We start from the raw sequence: 19,904 nt of genomic DNA on the forward strand, positions 1-19,904 counted from the left end.
CTGAAGGTAATTTTAGCCAAGGTCAGACTCCCGATGTAACACTGACCACGACTTCAGACTGAGATACACTTTTGGAGATATCAGACATACTATTTTAAAACAGGAGCAGCATCCTACAAACTCCTCTCAATTCATGCATTATGCCGTTAAAAATGTTTACTTTAATATGTGCATTTCCAAGAAAGAAACAGTGCTCTTCTATAGCACAGACCCTCTGAAGTCTTATATTTAAAGGAAAGACAATTTAAAAAATTTATTGGAAACTGCTAAACAAACCAAACCAAAAATACAAAAATCAAATCTGGAAGAAACAGATTAAACAAGCTGCTCATATTAGTAAGGCCCAAGGCAAATTCATATTGAAACGTTTTCTTTGAACATAAGTTTATGTTTCCATCATTTAAAGCAGTGTTGGCACACATGACCTTTCGACAGAACCATTCTGAATCTTTATTGTTGAAAAATTAAGTCACCATATTGGGGGGTGGGGGGGTGGGAAGGAGAGGAATAGCTCTACTTATTGTGCAGTCATCTTTAAATTCTTGATCCATGAGAATATTAAAATGTCAGAAAGGAAGATGAAAGGGAGGGTGGAAACCAAGATTTTTCTCTCATGTCATCTAATTTTTACTAACAATTCTAGAAAATACATGCTCAAAGTTCATTTTTAGAAAAGACATACAGTTAAGTCTTGAAAAATTATTGTACTTGTGGTTAAATCTAGATTATAAATTAACATATTTACCTCAATATATCAGAAAGATTGCCTCAGTATCAAGAATTGCTTGTTCTTGACTGATGCAGTATTTCATTATTGTATGGAAACAACTCATCAAAAATAGATTTGGGGAATGGGTTGGAGTTCAGCTGCAAACATTTGATCACGTTAATGATGGGTTTCCAGTTCAAGAATTGTCCATTCCCCTTGAGGGGACGAACAGTCTTCAGATGAAAAGCTTGCCACTGTAATGCTTGCTGAAGAGTCATCAAGTGGAGACATTAGTTCAGTCCACCTACTGAATGTGTCAACTTGTGATGTACCCTGAGGATTCGAACCATCTCGTGCCAGAAACAGTGTCTGATTGATAAGACATTGTGCTAAGTTAAGGTCTTCAGGAACAGAGTTTTTGAAACCTATGTTTGAGTCCTGCTCAGATAACAGTTGCCTGAGAAGAGTCCAGTCCTGTTCTGCAAACTGCTGATCTTCAAAATCCACATCTAGAACTGCTGTTTCTGAATCCATCCTCTGCTCAATTGCTTCTCCAACATCCATCTCATATATTGGAGAAAGGGTTTTTGAAGGCCGATGCTCATACATGCAGGTTTGTGCCATTGTGTCATAATCATCTATGTCTCCTGAAATAATTCACAATACTGTACAATGTAAAAATTGCAGATGATCCTCCCCTCAGGGCTGTGTAGAGCAAAATTTAACTCATTCAGGAAGGACAATCCAACCAGGTTAAAAAAGGGGGGTGGGTGGAGGGTTATACAAAATTGACAAAATTTGAGGCATTTATTTGCTATATAAAAACCAAAGTATGATTTATAAATTAAGTTAAAGCAGCAATCACCACTGGTAATTAACAAGAACCTCCATAATTAAATTTCTGATACAGAAAATGACAATGTAAATATACACTTAATGCACATGGAATTTCTCATTTACTACATAAATTAAATTTAGACCAGGAGGTGCATGGAAGGAATTAATAGAGAATGATTACTAAATGATGACTTAAACTATGTCAGCTTACAAGAGAATTAAAACCAAAGTTGTTTATCCACAGGCTTATTTCTACACTGCACATGCAAGGGCAGCTGCAGGCAAGGGCAAGCAAACTTAAAAAAAATAGTACAGACTTTTAATGTCTTCTTTTTCTGTGCTCTGGCTGAACATAGATCATGACCAGCATTTCATTACTCTGAATACACAATAGCTGCAATCAACACTATTGTATATTTTTTGATGGGATAAACAGACTGAATTATTGATATAAAGAAGACAAAACACAAAACTAGACAAGTATTCATCTAGCTACATGAAACAAGTTAGAACTTTTCTTTATATAAGCATTAGTTCTAAGTATAATCTCTCTTTTAGAAATAAGCTTTTACTGGTAAAATTTAGAATTTTAGACATCTCATAAACTCTAAATCAGAGTTCATACCTGCTCCCACTGATGCATATGGCAAATATTCAGTTATATTCAGTGGGAGAAGGATCCAAATTTGTGTATAATATATAAATAAATAAATTACAACAATAATGAATATAACTGTTTGGGTAAACAGTTCAGTGCGCTTTAGTTAAGGTTATTACTTTAGTTATTGCACATCCCATTCAGACATACTACATGTTGTCAAGCAGACAGAACAAATACTAAGATTCCATCAAAAGCTGATGCTGTCAATGTTAGATTGGATCAAAAATAACTGAAGTACAGACAACTGCATCCAATCTTTCTTTTAGCATTACATAAAATCTCTTTTTCTTGTAGTCAAGTTTCTCATTGAACAGCAAGGTATTTACGGATATTTCAAACAGACAAGCATTCTCTACCCAAGTGAAATACTTAAAAATACTTAAATTTAATATAGTTTCAGCCAAAATTAATTCAGTTCAGGATTCAATCCCAGAAAAATTGTCAAAGCTTTCCCTATTAATTTGTTTTTGAATGACTGAATGTTTCTATTTCTGTACATTACCTGGAAGTAAATCAGTATTAGCGCATTCAGTAGTTGCTGGTTGACTGTCTCTCACTTGACCTTCCTGAGTCAGTATCTGATTCTTACTGGCTTCTACAGGTTTTGCAGAGCTGCTCTTTTGCACATCAGAATTAGATTCTCTCTGATGAAGATCCAAATGACATGGCCTTTCTTGAGATTTTGCATCATTGTCTAAGTATTTATTGCACTGGTGAAATTCACTAGCCACCTCATTCTTCACGTTTACTATTTGTTTTTCTCCTGGGCAGGGACTAGCTGCTGAATAGACTTTCTCTGGGCAATTTTGTTGAGTCATTGGAGCACCTTGATTCTCCTTCCCTGGGATTTCAGTATCATGAAGATGTAGGAGAGAGCTTTCGCTTTTATCTGATCTATTGTCCCTATTCTTATGCTGTTTGCAATCCAGGAATCCATCTTCAATTTCCAGTGAGTATCTTGAATAAAAAGTATTTCCATGGTGCTCTTGAGAAACACTGTCAAATACTTCTGAAGGAGTAAGAGAATCTATTGAATGCTGACGTGAAGTACGAGTTTCCACTCTGTTATCAGATCCCAATTCTTCACATTCATCTACTGAAAGTAAAACAGATCGTTTGAAATGTTTAGTTTTAGAAAACTCTTTACTTGCAGAATCATTTTCTGTTGCATCTTCAAAAGCTAAATTATCAATTCCTTGGAACTGTTGAGTAGGAACATTTGACGGAGGAAAGTTTTCTGCAACATTCTCTGCTTCAGATCTGTCATCTTCTGTTTCATCAGCAGAAGAAGAAACTTGGTCTGCTTCCTGAGTAAACTGTGCATTGCCAAAAGTAGAACTTTTGCTTTCTCTAGTGTTGGGCTGTGCACTTTCTGGATGGGACCAAATTTCAGGTCTTTTTCTTGGTATTTCATCATCGCTCGTTGAATTAACACGGAAGAGATCAGAACCCTCTTTTTTCATTTTCACTTCTATTCTTAGGCTGCTGTCATATATTTTTAATTCCTCAGGGGTACTTGTGTCACTGCTGCTTCTTCCAAGAAAATCATGGCACAACATAGTGCTGCATTTAGAAATCCCTCTTTCATTGGATCCTTCATCATCCTGAGAGCCTCCAGCATCATAATCTTCTGATCTTGGTTTTATATCATCAGAGGATGTGGTTGCACTGCCAGTATCTGATTCAGGACTCTCTTTTGGATCTAGGGCACCAGTACTCCAGTGGTCCACAAAGGGAGTTTCTGCATTTTCGTGGTTTTCTGGCATTTCTGTTGGATCTATAGACTCTGTGTAACTGGGTGAATATTTTTCTGTTATTTGTTCTGTGGAACATTCTGAAACATCATCTAAATCTGCTGTAACTGATTTGTATTCAGTAAAGGCTGATGTATCACACAGCTCATCAGCTGTAAGAAATCCTTCCATGTGAATCTGAGGAGATGATGTCTCATCCTCCTTATTGGTTATCGTTCTGGAAAAGCTTGGCAAAGCATTTTCACCATAGTTAAGACCTGTTTCAGGGTTTAATTTATCACTTTGTTCAGTACAGACTTTTGTTGCTTTTGAATGTTTCACCAGTTCTGAAGCTTTTTGGTTGGTTTCCTTGGAAAAGTCTGAGTATCCATCACTGGAAGATTGTGCATGACAGTGAAATTCAGCTGTATTATCATCTTTCTCTGTACCTTCAATCTGTTTAATTCCAGTCTTATCTCCACAGATTTGTCTTGCTTCCTTTTCACTTTGCAGTGAAACATGCAGTTTAGAAATAGTTTCTTCTGTAATTAGAGGAGGAGATTCAGATTGTATTTTGTATTCCCCATTTTCAGAAGGATCTGATAACTTTTGTTTATTGGGTTGACAGGACACCAGCAGTTTATCTTTGCTTTCCATCACAGATTTTAAAGATTCACTTTGCTTTGCAGAATAGCATTCATTATCATCATGAAGTTGACCTGCCATAGCACTGGCCATGTTTTTTTCAAGTTTCTGTCCTGAACTTCTGCGCTCAGAAGACTGCACATTCTTCTGGACAACAGGAGATTCACTCCTTGAATGTTTTTGGGCAGAGGACTGAGATTTTAACACAGATTGCCCAGCTGTTTTCGGTTTTGGGTCTTTATTATTCGTAATTTCAGCATGTTTTGATGGAGCCAGAGTTTTAGGTGTTATTTTTGCAGTGGTTTTTGCTACAGGTGTTTGCAACTGCTTAACACTCTTCTTCTTGGCTGAAGGATGTTTTTCTGGGAGTGTTGTCTGAGCCAGATGTTGTAACACATTTTTTTCTTCATTATGTTTTGGAGACATTCCTGATTTCAGTGAATTTGGTGATTCCCCCTGAGGTCCTAACAAACAGTAAAAAAAGACTGTAAAGATTGTATATGCCAGTCAAAGTATATTCACCAAATTTATGTTAGTGTTTATGTTGAGAAGCAAGTTACTCAACTTTTTATGTAACTAAATGATTTAAGGCTCGTTAAAGTATTAAGAATTGAGATCTTAAACAAATACTAGACAAAAATACCATCTTGCACTTACCTGCCGCCTTTAAAACTAAAACACTTTATGGACAGTACATAAAGGAATTACTTCAACCTGGAACTGCAGTAGTCATCACTGGAATAGCAAGCAGCAGCTCTCTAATAGAGCATAGAAACACTGCACAGCAGCTTAGCACAGGAAGTGATGAGTACTGTGTTCAATTTATATCATAGAGGAAATGAAAGTAGGCAGAAAATAATTACATTAGTTATAATGCGATTAGAATACCAGAATTAATACCCCTGCTCAGTCAGAAAATACTGCAAGATCTTTAATGACCACAAATTGACAGTACCTGTGTTTTCTGTATCATAATGCATTTAAGATAATATAGCTTGAATAGTCTTTCCACCCCCTAGTAAGTGCCAAGTCCAAATGGGATTGAAAAGAGCTCCATCCATAACACTTTTTATCAAACAGGGTTTCCTCTCTGTGATCTGCAATGTCATGTCCCACACTTGATTCCCCCACAAACAGCTGTTGAAATCAAGTATTTGTTTGTGGGGCAGATCAGTATGAGTAGTGCTACCCTTGGGGGGGTTTCACCAAAAAAGGGAGGCATAAATTAACAATTCATAAAGAAGTCTGCAGTCCAGATCTTTGATGCATATTATAAATGCTTGACCTACAGAATTTCTGTTGAACTCAGTCATGGTTCCAAGTGCAGAAGTGCAGGGGATCAGCAAATAAAAGACTCTGCAAAGCAGATTAAACAAACAGAAGAAAACCAGCAATTGGCAGTGAAGACCGTCTTTGAAATATTTTGAATTTGCCACACATTGATTTTCATTTTACAGTTTAGGATCATCACCAAAACGGAAACATGGAAAATAAACAGAATTGTTCAGAAGATTTTGCCAAATGCTTGCACTAAAATATGACAAAGCTTTGCATAATATTGGCAGACTGTTTCATTGCTGCATGAAACTTTACCTTGGTTCTTGGGAGAACTGATCGGTGTGTTTTGAGCCTTTTGTTGTGCTGCAGAATTGCTACTCACATTTCCTTTTTTCTTTAGAACAGCTTGTACATTTTGCTCATTACACCCTTTTCCAGTCGATTTTTTTGTCAGACTGCAAAGAAATTATAAAATCCATTAATTCCCAGCATAAGATAGAGCAATGTTTAACTATATTTAAACACGCAACATGTTTTAATATGCCCACATATATAAACATTGTAAAAGCAACCTAAATGGTACACTTTTTGAAAATAAAACCTATGTGTGTATATATATTTTTATATATATACACACATATATAAATGACCCATTTCACAATTTCACAGTGCTTCAGCTGTCTTCCTGTCCAGTTTAATCTAAGGTATCCCAGAAATTATAAGCTTACAACACCTTGTGTAGTCATTAACTGTTCCAGGGTGTGGAATTCTGAATGACCTATAACAATTTTAAAATGATTAGCATGAAACAAACCAACAGAAAAGCCAGACCATTTTTATCTTTACAGCAATGTTTCCAATAGCCAACTCAAATTGTTCGCCTAATAACATGCAATAGACAACCATTCTCAGATTAGAAAGAACATGTTGACTTAACAGCAAGTTTAATAGTTCACCTGAAACTTTTTTTCAAACGTAGACACACATATCTGCATAAAGCAGCATATTGATTTGTAACATACCTGCTTGTTGTGATGTTAGCCTCAAGCTCAGTCTTTTTTTTTTTGTTGGTGACTCCATTTGATGTCTTCACAGACAGCTTTGTTTTCACTATAGTAAAGTAAATTCAAAGTTAATTATAGGGGAAGATGCATTGCATCTAAGTACCGAAAAAATTCTAATAATGAAGATCAGGTATTGAAAAGAGCATAGATGCTAAACTTCTACCATTTTATATGGTTATCAGTTGATCATAAAGTCAGTTAATAGAGGAGAAATTTTATATTCTTATCTCAAGTTAATATTCATTTACAGGGGAAGAAGGTGACTCATCAGTCTATAGTAAATTTTTTTTAAAGCTTCTCAGGCTGGTTTTCAGTGTATGACCAGCCTGGGACAAACAAGAAAGGGACTTAAAAAATTCATTACCAGTTTGCTTTTTCCCTTCCTCTAGCAGTTTATCATCTTTGGGTTCCTCTGTCTGTTCACTGGCAGCCTGGATGTCTATGCTTGAGTTTGCTGACTTGCTGGAAGTTCCTGCCACAGTTACTAAGGAGGGAGACTCCTTCCCTGTGGTTTTTTTCAATGGTTTTGTTTTGATCTGCACACTTGAGGTTACTGTCAGCACTTTAGGTCTGGCACCTGCAGTTTTTCCTTCATGGTTCTTTAGTCCTTTGCCACTTCCTGAATTTTTCTGTCCGCTTGCAGATGATGTCTTTTCTGTATCTTGCTTGGTAAGCATGCTTTCAGCCTTCACGTTTCCATTATTTTCTATTTTTGTCTTTATAACAGCTCTAGCCTTTGGTGAAGCAGCTTTTTCCCCAGGTTTTGAATCCTTAGTAATCTTGGAAACTATTTTTTTGCCATCTTTCCCCTTTACATCCTCATGCTTTGAAGCCTTATTAACAGTGTTTCTATTGGTGCTTGATGTATGTCCAGATGCTCCTAATCCATCAGATTTCATTTTATCCTGATTAGTGGAAGAATCTCCCCAGCAATCTTTCTTGCCGTGTTCTATCTGGGAAGTATTCCTTATACCAGCAGATTCAGTAACAGATTTGTTTAGCTACAAAAAAAAAGCACCAGGAAAAAAACCAAAAACCAACAAACAGAAGACATTTTAACACCAAACTATCCATAATCTTTCCTTTCTGAAACACAGCTACTTCTTAAGTAGTACATGAATCTAAGGCAACAAAATTCAGCAAAGAAATAATTTTTAAAGAGATTATATTTTAGCTCAGTTTGGTGACTTTCAAAGTACTAGAAAAAACTTGAGTGCCTAGGAAATCTAATGTGAAAAACTGCTTTATATAGAGGATATAGAGATATCTAAGTAGAGTTTCACTTTTACTTCGGGAAAATTACTCTGTAATATTTATTTATATTATTAGTGTCTGCTGAAGTAAGAAAACTTTGAGTTATATGTGCATATTTTCCAGAGAGGAATAAAGACTGTGAATTATTACAAACATAAAACCAAAAACGAATTTATAATACACATGATGTCTTTAACCATTACCAAAGGATAAGTGACAATATTTGTTTTCTCTCTCTGGTAAAGAGAAATACTGAAACATGGAGAATTAAGTGCATGAAAAGGAATCTTTGTGATATCATTGTCATTAAATGTATTCAAGACCATCAAATCATGTGAAACCCATACTGTTTTTCTACCAAACAGTTATGTAGTTTTGAGTGTAAGTTTCAATAGAAGAGTTGTTGAGGGCACTACAAAAATATTTTTTCAGGACAGGGAGTATAACAGACTCAGTGCTGTGATGGCTTGTGATAATAGCAGAGATTCATTAGCTCAGTAGCAAACCATTTGCTCTGGGAAACAGATCAGCTTCATTACATAGCAACAGGGGAATGCGAGATTCTGAGCACAAATTCCTGTCTTTTATTTGAGCTTATCTGTTTGAAAATGTAGCAGACCATAGGCTGAGTCCTGAGATGTTTTCAGCAATGGACATTACTGATTCTGCAGAAATAACAGTTGACCAAAAAATCCAACTTTATCAAAAAGCAAGTTGCATTCAATAATATGACAAATTAATATCCAATTTAAAACACATGATGAAAATAGTTTTGTTTGCAAACTTCTGAGTATTTTTAATGTTTGGATATAAATATTTACCTGAGAACTAGTGAATACAGGTTTTTTGCCAAGTCTTCGGTCATCACCCTTGTCAAATGCAGCTGTAAAAGGAACAAGCAGTTTCTTCACTATTTAGCAGGAAAGAAGCGAGACAGAAAACATCCCAGACTACTCAATTAACATCATCTGAAATCAAAAAGCAGTTCTTTGTGTCCTGTAATTATTCTAGGAAGGCTAATTTTGGTGACATGGCAAATGTTAAGGGGAAATAGTAGGTTTTACATTTGGAACAAAAAATGTGGTATCTATAATGAGGTCACATGGCCATAATAAGCAAGTTGTTTAACTCTTCTGTTTCGCCATTTCCATAGTAAGACACACTTTTGTTCACCCAAGCTTAGCTCACTTAAAGCTTGCAGTGCACTGAGACCTTTGAAAGTGTACACAATTTACAAAAAAAGAGAGACCTTCAAATTCAGAGTACTAATGACTTTTAAGTGATATACTGTAATCTATAGAGTATTTATTTATACTATTTAAAGAAAAGATTAATTATATTAAAGTAAATTATATTAGTTTTCAAAAGTGGTAAAGTCAAAATACCTAAATTTACACAGTAGGATCATAGTGCCTCTTCAGAGAGCATGCGGTGTAATGTCATGAGAGTTATCCCTGTGATTGTCATGTGGAATTTTCAGGCAGTGAATGCCTTTTTTTTTTTTTTTTTGACTGGTCTACTCTGAGGGAAGCATTTTTCAATAAAGCCTTTAAATCAATTGCGCTTGTGCAATACAAAAAGGATATTTATAGACACTGTACAGACCCAGAATCAATAAGGTTTCATCTTTGTTTGCAATAGTGTTTCAGCTGAAAAAAGGTTTTGCAAAAAAATGTGTTAAAAAATTTAAGCATTCAGTGCCTCATGTTCTGACATACTAATTATACGTAAAAAAAAAAAATAAAATCTATCTATATAACACAAAAATTCTGCTGAATTCTTATTGAAGATACTAAAAATAATTTTTATATAGGTCTGTAAAAATCACACAAAAGGTATGCTGAAAATGGCACCCCAGGGATCTAATCCTTTTTCTAGCAATGACTCTGCACATTAATACATAACAATATATTAAGACAAAATCCATATAAACTTATCCCTAAGAAAACATGAGACGTTGTAAATGAAAAAAACCACAATATCATCTGTCTTCTTTTGGCATTTTTCCTCCTCTATTATAGCCTTCTAATTCTATATAGCTTAAATCTCTAGAAGATAAACCATCACCAGAAATCATTAAGATGAAAGTTGATTTAAGTTATCCTAGATATATTTCAGCAGTATCGTGTGATCGCTTTGTCTGTAATTAAAAACATCATTTATTCAAATATTTCAGCCTATCCGTTTACATATAAAATGTATGCTAGCTTTGAGTTACAATTTAATCTAAAAGAAAACAAAACAATTTCTGGCAAGATGGAGTTTGGACAACTAAGGCACACCTTGGTCTTAAATATTTTTTTGTATTGAAAGCACTAGTGCAAAGCAGCCTAAGCATTATTTGCAATAAGGACACTATCATCCTAAAAATAAAACACCCCAAAACAAAAAAACCCCACCCTTGTCTCTAAAGCCAGCTCTGCAGCTTCTGAAAGATTTTATAATCCAGAAAGAAATCATAAACCTGTTTGATACAGTAGCCGTGAGGTGTTATTTGACTACATCCCTAAATCATGCTTAGAAAGACTGTCACTACATCCTTCTATCAGCATGTAATCGTAGAATAAAATTTTAGTCTATAGGAATTAAACAATTTTATAACTATCATATTGTAGCTACTAAGTCTTTAACAAAAAGGACACCAAAATGTTTATTTCTGCTTTGAATCAAAAGTGATTTGATTTTAGAGAAGTCTTCAACACATTCTTTTCTAACACTGTACTGTCAAAGCTGATATTCAATCATAAACCAAACTCCATTATCTGTCCCGCAGACTCAGAATATTTGTGTACTTCAAAACAAAGAAACGTTCAGAACAAAACCTCCTTTTTGTTGGAAGTACTGCTTGTTAAAATTTTGAGAGAACACTATGCAGCTCCTCAGGGGCTCTCTGCAGTAGCATACACAATATCACAATGCCAATCAACTGTGAAGCCAAGCTATCTGCATTTACTCACAGTGCACAAGATAAGCATTATGCAAGAGACAAGCAATAGTTACACATTATGTAGGAAATGATAAAGGATAGGAACTGAATTCATAGAACGGATAAGCTGCTTTGTGCAAATTTAATTCATCCAACAGCGCTTATCTCCTTAAAAATGAGACAGATAAGGTTTTTAATCCTACTGCAGTATTCTCAACAATTTAGACCAGCTGTAAATAAGAACAGAGTCCATCTACATGGTTTTGGTTCCTATTATATACACTCCTAAAAATAAAAAGCACAGAAGACTTTTCACAGAAAATTATTTACTGATTTCCATGTCTGCAACTAGCTAAGCACGCTATCGTGCTTCTATTCATAAATACCACTTCAAAAACCTATAGCATTGCAAATTTTGCTTTAATTTGTATCTGGTTCCACAATACCACCTACATTTTATCTACCAAACAGATTGCTAAAAAATTCTAATGCCATTTGATGCCAACATACCTGCTTGTATTTTCTGTTGATGGTCTGGCCTCATCAGCTTCCAGCTTTCTGTGTGACGAACAGCATAAAAAGACTGAACCAGGAAGACCCAGAGCTTATCACGCAGAGCCTGGATCTTGCACGTAAAACCCTGTGTTCAAGTAACAAATCAGCAGCTGGCGAGGCACATATTGTCATAGCAACCAGTCATTATTCCTTTCAGAATCTACTTACTCCCTAAGCTAGATCAATGATGTCATCACTTATATTTTATAATGGCCTGGTAGATGGAGATGCTGTTTTTGAAGAATTATTGCCCACCACAGTAATTTTTACACTACTTTAAAACCAAGTCACTGCAAGGCATACTACAGCACTAGAAAACACCACATTGTTCTTTTTTTTCCCCTCTTCCTTTTATTTTTTCTTTTTCCTTTTTTTTTTTTTTTTTTAAATGAGCCCCATAATAGCTCTTTACTGTCAGCTGTGTCACAACAAGGTCAAATACTCTAGGGAAAAATAATGTATCTGATTAAATTTTCATTGCTTTTACCAAGAAGATCTACAATAGCACCAGATTGCAGTAATTCATTTTGCATTTATTTTTAATTCTTTCCCTGTAGCATCATTCTGGATTTTAATCAGGATGTCATATTATTCATGAATTATCCCCAACACTACAGTCAACCACAGCTTAAATATCATTATTTAGATTGTGTGAATATACCCAGCATATTTCACACATGGAGACTGACACCACCCCCCAATCCAAAAAACCCACACATTACATTAAGAGGCAGTCCTTGCTTCAGGGGACAGTCTTAAACAAAAGCAGATGTAGCTGTGACTTTCACAAAAAGAGGGAAAAGATACCTACAAAGAATATGGTCTCTTCACCTGTATTTTTAAGGTAATGCAACATTTTGCTGAGATTTTTCTCATCCCAAATTTAAAGTGATAGTAAAGAACAACAGAGCAGTGTTGTCCATGGGACTTACAGTCTCAGTAATACACAAGTTGTTTTTTTTATTGCCATAGATAGGGTTTCTCTTTAAAAAAATGTCATATCCAGTAAACAAGTGCCAATATTTTCCTGCACTTTCAACAGGACCTTTGGATTTACGCAGGTGCTTTTCTGCGTGACCCCAGTTTGCAGGACTGAGCCACCTGAGCTCAAATCACACCATCTGATTCGAACCATTACATGAAACAATACCAGAATAGTTTCTCCTACAAACATTGCACATTGAAAAAACCTACCATCTCCTTCACATTTGTAGAGTCCAACAACGTATCCACAGCTACAAGAAGAAAGCAGCTATTTTCATTATTAATACTTTTTTCAATTGCATTAAAAATTAGTTCTAGAAGGTCAGGTTTGCTGCTCATTGCCTGTGCCTGAGGAAACAACAAAAGGCAGCCATTTAAAACAAAAGAGTGTACTTCATATGCAAAAGCATTTCTGAGCAGAGAGGATCTGCTGTCACGCTGTGCAGGAGGTATTCCAAAGCTGAGCATCTTCCTTTGTATCCACTCCATAACCCCACCCCTCCACAGGCCTCTAACAAATCATCCTGAGGCCCCTCGCTAACCCAAATTTTAGCAACAAGCACACCGCGATGAATTTATAGCCACATGCAACTCTAGATTCAAAGACAAAATGCTTTAACATCTCCCTACTTATTTTTTTAATCCTCTATACATATATTAAAAAAACCCATCAATCTTTCATGGGAGAAATGAACCGGCTCGACGACGCAGATATGTTCTCAGCAGGACCTGCAGCTTTGCCACATTCTTGCAGCTCGCAACAAAAATTAGTAGAAGTTTGATGATGAGTATTAGCAGTACACTCATTCTTTTAAGTACATGCTGGTGTCCTAGGGGTTTGATGAAAGCTTTTTCCAAGTTTATGTATATACTTACCTCTTTGCAACACAGAAACCGTCCCACTAAATTCATCGCAACTTTTGCTTAACTAAGGCACACAACCTGAATTCAGTATCAACCCTACATATCAAACTATTAATAGGCTTTAAAACAACACTGTTGTTGTTTTAACAAAAACAAAAAACTTAGCATTGCCTGATTTTTTTTAAATTTTCCAAAAATTGTACCGTAAAGCAGAAGTTGAAGCGATTTTGATTATTTAGCAGCCTGAACTATCCAACGTGTGATATAATTCAGCTGATTTGGAAGCATAAAATAACTTCAGGGCAATTTTACCTGCAACAAAAGAGAGAAGCCTTCACTTTCTACTACGTGTAGGAAGTTTGCCACAATAAATGTTACGCATTCTTCTTGTAGCCTGGATGCCAAGGCCACAGCTGCCTCTGTCCATTTCACCTGGGGAAGACTATTGATCAGCCGGTCACTCTCCATCAGAAGGATAGCAGCGTTCTTGTAGTTCTTAGAACAAAACCAGAAATTAGCCTGTTTAATGACCTAAAGAATTGCTGCTTGTAAAATAGCTTCTGTTCAGTTACTGAACACTTATACAACGATCCAATCATGTATTAATTTCCCTTCTCTAAATAAATTTGGATTTTGAGAATTCTGAGCATTATACCTACCTTCGAAACTAAAGCAGAAAAAGAAAAATCTACTGCTTCTGTTTTGCCTGCTGAGGTTAGGAAATAAAGTTTTCAGTAGGTTTTACTGTATTTTTTCCAATTGTGTATCATTACATGCTGCAGCCTTGAACAAAATAAGGCAAATGTTAACTGGAGAAACTGAACAGAGAAAAAATTTTTAGGTCACTGAAAGATGTAGTAAATTCTTGAATAAAATGAGTAAGTGAAAGTTTCAGGTGAGTGTGGATGGCCCAGCATTCAGGATACATAAATACCAAAGCACTTTCATAGTTATGAATCCTTTTGCTTTACTTAAAAGGAGTCAGACATCAAATATTTGTCTTCCCAAATGGAGTTTTAACTGAACTTACCCTCTTTTTTTGTCTAACATTTCTCTAAGAAACCTGTTATGCATATAGTTACATTTAAAACAAGCATGCATATTTCATAATATTTATTCCCCTGATCTGTGCCTTTGGTTCTTTTGTGCATTGCATCAGAACAGTACCTGAGCAGAACTTCTACTGGCTAACACATCACTTAAAAAGAACTTGCAATTTATTGTTATCCACGTCAGAACAGACTGAAAGCTCTACTCGACATGACCTCGCAGGTCACTGATAAATTATGCAGTAAAGTCAGTAACACTGGAGAAAGCAGCAATTCAGATAGGTATTTGACACAAAACCCCCTATTGTAAATTCAGACGATAATCATGTTTGACCCATGCAAAGTAGAAAGCAGGGAGGATTTTTATTCATGCATGTTGTAGTTAAAACATAAAATCTGGCCAGCCATTGTTCAACTATATTTTTTTATTATTTTACTCATCTGTGGGCAAACCAGTTTTCTTCTATGCATATAAGGTAAATTATGGATTAAGTATATGCTTATGGTTTGATCTTGCTCCCACTGGACTCAATTACAAGCTTTTTGAATTGTCCAGAATTCAGCCCCTGCTCACAAGGCAATAAGCATTTACTCCCATTAGACACTTCCAGTGAAATGTAACATTCCTTCACTGACTTCTAATTAAATCAGCACTTTGTAAGAGTGGCTCTAACTGAATTTTACTTCTCTTGTTATATTTTCTCCCTAACCATTCTAAAGTGGTTCCTAACCATTCTAAAGTGACACTTGTCTAAAAAACTGGAATTTTCTTGCATGTAGTTGAGATACCAGGGATTGGTACCTGAACAGTGTTTTAAACTGTACTCCCTTTTTAATGTTTCTGTGTTCATCACTGTGGCTTCCCACAGATTTTCCCATCAGCAATGTACTTTTCTTCGCACCTTTTCTTCCTCTAAAGGGCTTCCCCACATTAACTAGGTTTTACTTTTCCAAGATGTCACAGTATTTAACTGGGTGTAACCATTAAAAACTTTTACAACAGAGACCTGTAGCAGCAGAGAAAAGAGGATTGTAAAACATACAGTAGCCCCTCCAAAATTAGACCTTTTCTTCTTTCTCCCTCAGGCAGCCTTAGGCATTTTTGCAGATTGTGAAAAACTCCACTGGGAATTCCACAAGTTTTTGGACTGGGTGTCTTAAGAGCTCAGAGTTAAATGATCACTCAGAACTGTTCTGTGGGCAAAAGAGGCTTATGCTTTATTTAATTTTGCAATTCTAAAAGCTTTCTAGGCTTCAGTCCATAAAATATCAGTAAATCTTGCAAAGACCCACCAACACAAATTTTACATCATTAAAATGGGAACCAAAACACACTCTAGTCCAGCCTGCAAAAATCTTCCAAAGAAGCAGAGCGCACAGCTGGAGCAGTGCCAAGTACCGCAGTGCCACGACTGTTCTGCAAATGCTGGTCGCTTAAAGATAGCTCAGGTATTTCAACACAAACTGTAACCACAGCCTCTTGATAGATTACAATAGGCACAGAAGGGAAGGCAGGCAGGCAGGCCTGAGGTGTCTCAGGTTTACCTTCAGGCTGTTCTGATAACGTTGCACAAGGGCACCTGGAGGGGAGCCTACAATTGCATCTACATACACTCTTATCTATGCTACACACCTGAGCTAGTTTGGAGATGGGTGGTGGTGTAACTACAAACACCTGTACATCAGAATGAACTGATCTGAATGAACGATCCTGAAAATCTTACTTAAAACTTCTCACTATTTATACAATATATGACATACAAAGCTATGAATATTTTCTAGGAACAACTGAGTATACTGATCTAATATAAACGGCAGGATGCCTAGTATCTTCAGAGTTATAGCTGCACTCTTTATTCTGTTAGAAATTATGCATTCTGGTAGAAAGACTTTGGTTTTTATTACTGTGGATACTCTCGAGCTTCTCTTGCTACAGCCACATAGCTCTGAAATCTCTTGCTTTCATCAGAAAATGCAGTAACAGCCTCTGCTCACACCTGACCTGCTGGCCTCAGCACTTAATGGGGTAATGCTCCATCAAAGAAGTCCTGAGAAAAAAAAGTCCCAAGAAGCCTTCACAGCCTTTTTGGCGAGGGGCAGTTCTTGGCCAGACCCACTTAAGAGTGCATCTCTTGAAGTAGGGGTATGTCTGGCAGTGTGGGTAGCCATACCTGAGCTACTGGATAACAACAATAACAGACACAGGTACAAGGATTTCAGCACGAGACCTAACATAGCTGTCTGGCGTGTGCTAGAACCAACGTCATCCTGTGCATGTTACCTGAGCTAGCTGGATTAAACTTCGTATATGCCCATCCACATTACAGTCACATACATATACAGTCATGCTTGGCAGCAGCTGTACAGGTTTAGCTTTAGCTCCTCTACCTACTTTTTGTATCTCTGTTACAATTCTGTGTTTATTTACAGGCTAATTACTAGACCAAATTCCTGTTAACAGGTCTAGTTCAAATCAGTTACTTTTAAGTCAGCTCTGAGGGTAGTTTTATACAGAAACACAATCATAAAGTATTTAAGTTTAGGGCGGTCTAAATTGCAACAACGTAAATATGTGCCACAAAAAATGAATGTTGAGCTTTGGGGGAACCAATTCAGTGCTGTTATTTGAGAAGTAGAAGACATGTATACTATATTGTAACTTTATTTTTGAAAAGTCAGCTTGCCTGTAAACAAATGGCTTGTGATCACTAACAACCAGTGATCACCTGAAGTCTGAAAAAACCACACATTTTTTCCAGATTAGAATACAGGCAAAGAGGAAAAGGCCACCACAAATGATGTATGCCATCCACCTAACAGGAATTGATACAGCAATTCCTCACTCTCTGTTCCTCACTCTCTGAACACATAATGTTGCGCAATGATGTCACAGTTGCATTTCATGAATTTGTTTTGTATCTTTATGCCTGGACTTGGATGCGATTATCACTAGACTCTGTGCCACAAAGCATAACAACGACATCTGCACATCAAAATCTGTTTTAAAATTGTTATTTTAATGGGAACTTTTACATAGCTTAAGCGTAGTACAGATTTAAAATACTATATTAATTACCTCTTAAATTACACTGCACAGCTAAATAAAGAAAAAAATTACATTGCTCTATTTTTATACAAAGCACACTATGTACTACTTACCAAAGACTTAACCAACATAACAAGACAGTTGTTCTGAAGTTCAGCAGGTAAACTGGCAAAGCTTCTTTCTGACAGACATTTTGCAAAATGTTTTCCTACCCATCTGTTGAAAAAAGAGCCTTTCTTAGGTAAGGAAGATGAAAAATATTTTATCTTCACTTATTAGCATCAATGATACTTCTGAAGTATCGTGAAGAAAAAACGTGTTTAAAACGTGAACATTTTATATGCCAAAATAAACCCAATCTCGCAAAGTAACAGAATTTCAACAGAAAGCAGAGAAATTAAAAACATAAACCATGATTCATTTTGTTACTTACTTCATGCAAGCTGCATATAGGCTTTCCACTCCCACCGAATGAGCAATAGCCATGCATTCTAGTACAGGTTGCTGTTTTCCAGGAACAGGCTAGAGTTGTTAACAAATTATTACAGTTACTGTACATCCTCACTTACAGGAACTGTACAGAATTACAAAATCTTCAGTTCTAACAGAAGTACTGTTAGCTACCATTTGTTTGCCTTTATGCAGAATAGGAAAGTCATCTGCTTCCACATGTCAATAAAATAGTATTCAGCCTAGTGAGCGTAATGCATTAAAATGCTCACTTCTAAGCAGTTAGTTTTTAAACTAATTTAAATTGAACAAAAATATTTGCTAAATACATGCCCATGAAATCTGATATGCAAATATATAATATTTCCATATCCCTATTAAGAACAGCTACATATACAATGGAATGTATTAAATTATGTTCTATTGACTTGATCATGTGGAATACTGCTTCTCATCACTTGTGGTTTATAAGCGTCTATAAATAGCTTACTCCCATCATCAATCCCCATGAATTTTGCAGATTTACACATAGGAGTAGGGTCTGTTGACTTAAGGTAACATCTCGACCACACAGTTGTTAAATATCTCATCAACATGATGTGTAAGTAATAGAATGAAAGTTCTTCTTAGGCTTTAAGGTTCACAAAATAGCATGGGAACTGACATACCTTTTGGAAAAAATTGCAGTAATCTCTTTTCAAAATGTAGATAGCCACTTCTTTCAGCCCATCTAGCCCATACATATCTGCAATGCCCAACATGCGACTAAAGAGAAAGCGGTAGTGACAGGAACCAAGTCATTTTCGTATATGCATTTTGCTTACAAGACAATTTACATGCTAATTTCACTGCTTTTTTCAGTCAGAATTTACTGCAGAAATAGATCAATAACCAAGTGTGAAACTTGCTGAAGAATAATCTTCAACCAGGAATATATATTGACCTAATAAAAATCTTCCATCCAGCAGGTTCAGTCTACATAAAAGGAAGCCTCAGCCACTGGCTGGGAAACTGTTTAGGAGACTCTCAGTTTCTCTACCTTAAGGGTAGCAAGTGAAAAACATATTTGTGCTGGCAGACCTTTGGCATTTTGTAGTTTTTTTTCCAAGGATTACATAAAATGTTATTGATGACATTGTATCTGAGAATTATGTCCCTTCCAAATACTAAAAAGCACAGTGAGCAATCCATTAATTATTTTACATAATAATCAATAGCATGGTTTTATTTTCTATCTCAATTCATTACCTAAACATTGACATTAGAGCATATTATGAACAATTCCATATTTTTATTTTAGATACGCTTTGAACAACAATTTCTAATACTAAGAAATTGTAGTGCTTTAATATTTGTGGCAGAGTTCAACAGCTACTATTTAAATGGTTTCAGGGATAATTCACACATTTCAGAACTTACTTGAGTAATTCGAGATTCTGTATAAAACTCATTAAAAGCTATCCAAGAAGAAAATGCCAACATTTACATTGATTGCGATATATCATCTTTTATGGATCCTATACTAGCTACTTGGCCTTCGCATCAACTCAAATGATTATTTAAAAATAAATTCCAAATAATAACTATCATATATTATCAGACCCTGTACATATTATTATGAAAATCTGAAAAGTAAAAGGAAGGTACAGGCAAATTGGGAATTATTTTGGTATAAAACACCCTCCTGTTTTTCATTCTCCTTATGTAATATTCCAAAAATATCTGTCCCACCTTTTTCGGTACCTGCCAAATAAACAAGATTTCTTCTACAGATTTATTTTTGGAATTTCCTCAAGTATGTTTAGGTGTAATGATCATTGTATTTGACATCTTTGTCTTATTCATACTA

The 19,904-nt window shown here is 35.8% G+C and overlaps 1 protein-coding gene across 1 annotated transcript in view; it reads right to left on the bottom strand.

Moving 5' to 3' along the window:
- Positions 1-608: 608 nt before the first annotated feature.
- The window catches only part of BTBD8 (BTB domain containing 8), a 35,860-nt gene continuing 16,564 nt past the window's right edge, over positions 609-19,904 (bottom strand). The window contains exons 7-18 of the mRNA XM_074152188.1: positions 18,724-18,820; positions 18,039-18,127; positions 17,719-17,821; positions 13,823-14,005; positions 12,857-12,994; positions 11,618-11,747; positions 9,003-9,064; positions 7,292-7,928; positions 6,886-6,973; positions 6,179-6,318; positions 2,710-5,049; positions 609-1,356 (exon numbers count right to left, since the gene is read on the bottom strand). Of these exons, the coding sequence (XP_074008289.1) occupies positions 887-1,356; positions 2,710-5,049; positions 6,179-6,318; positions 6,886-6,973; positions 7,292-7,928; positions 9,003-9,064; positions 11,618-11,747; positions 12,857-12,994; positions 13,823-14,005; positions 17,719-17,821; positions 18,039-18,127; positions 18,724-18,820 (4,477 nt within the window). The 3' untranslated portion in view covers positions 609-886. The remainder of the gene's footprint in view (positions 1,357-2,709; positions 5,050-6,178; positions 6,319-6,885; positions 6,974-7,291; positions 7,929-9,002; positions 9,065-11,617; positions 11,748-12,856; positions 12,995-13,822; positions 14,006-17,718; positions 17,822-18,038; positions 18,128-18,723; positions 18,821-19,904) is intronic.

Source organism: Numenius arquata, chromosome 8 (genome assembly GCF_964106895.1).
Source record: "Numenius arquata chromosome 8, bNumArq3.hap1.1, whole genome shotgun sequence".
NCBI classification, from domain to species: Eukaryota; Metazoa; Chordata; class Aves; order Charadriiformes; family Scolopacidae; genus Numenius; species Numenius arquata.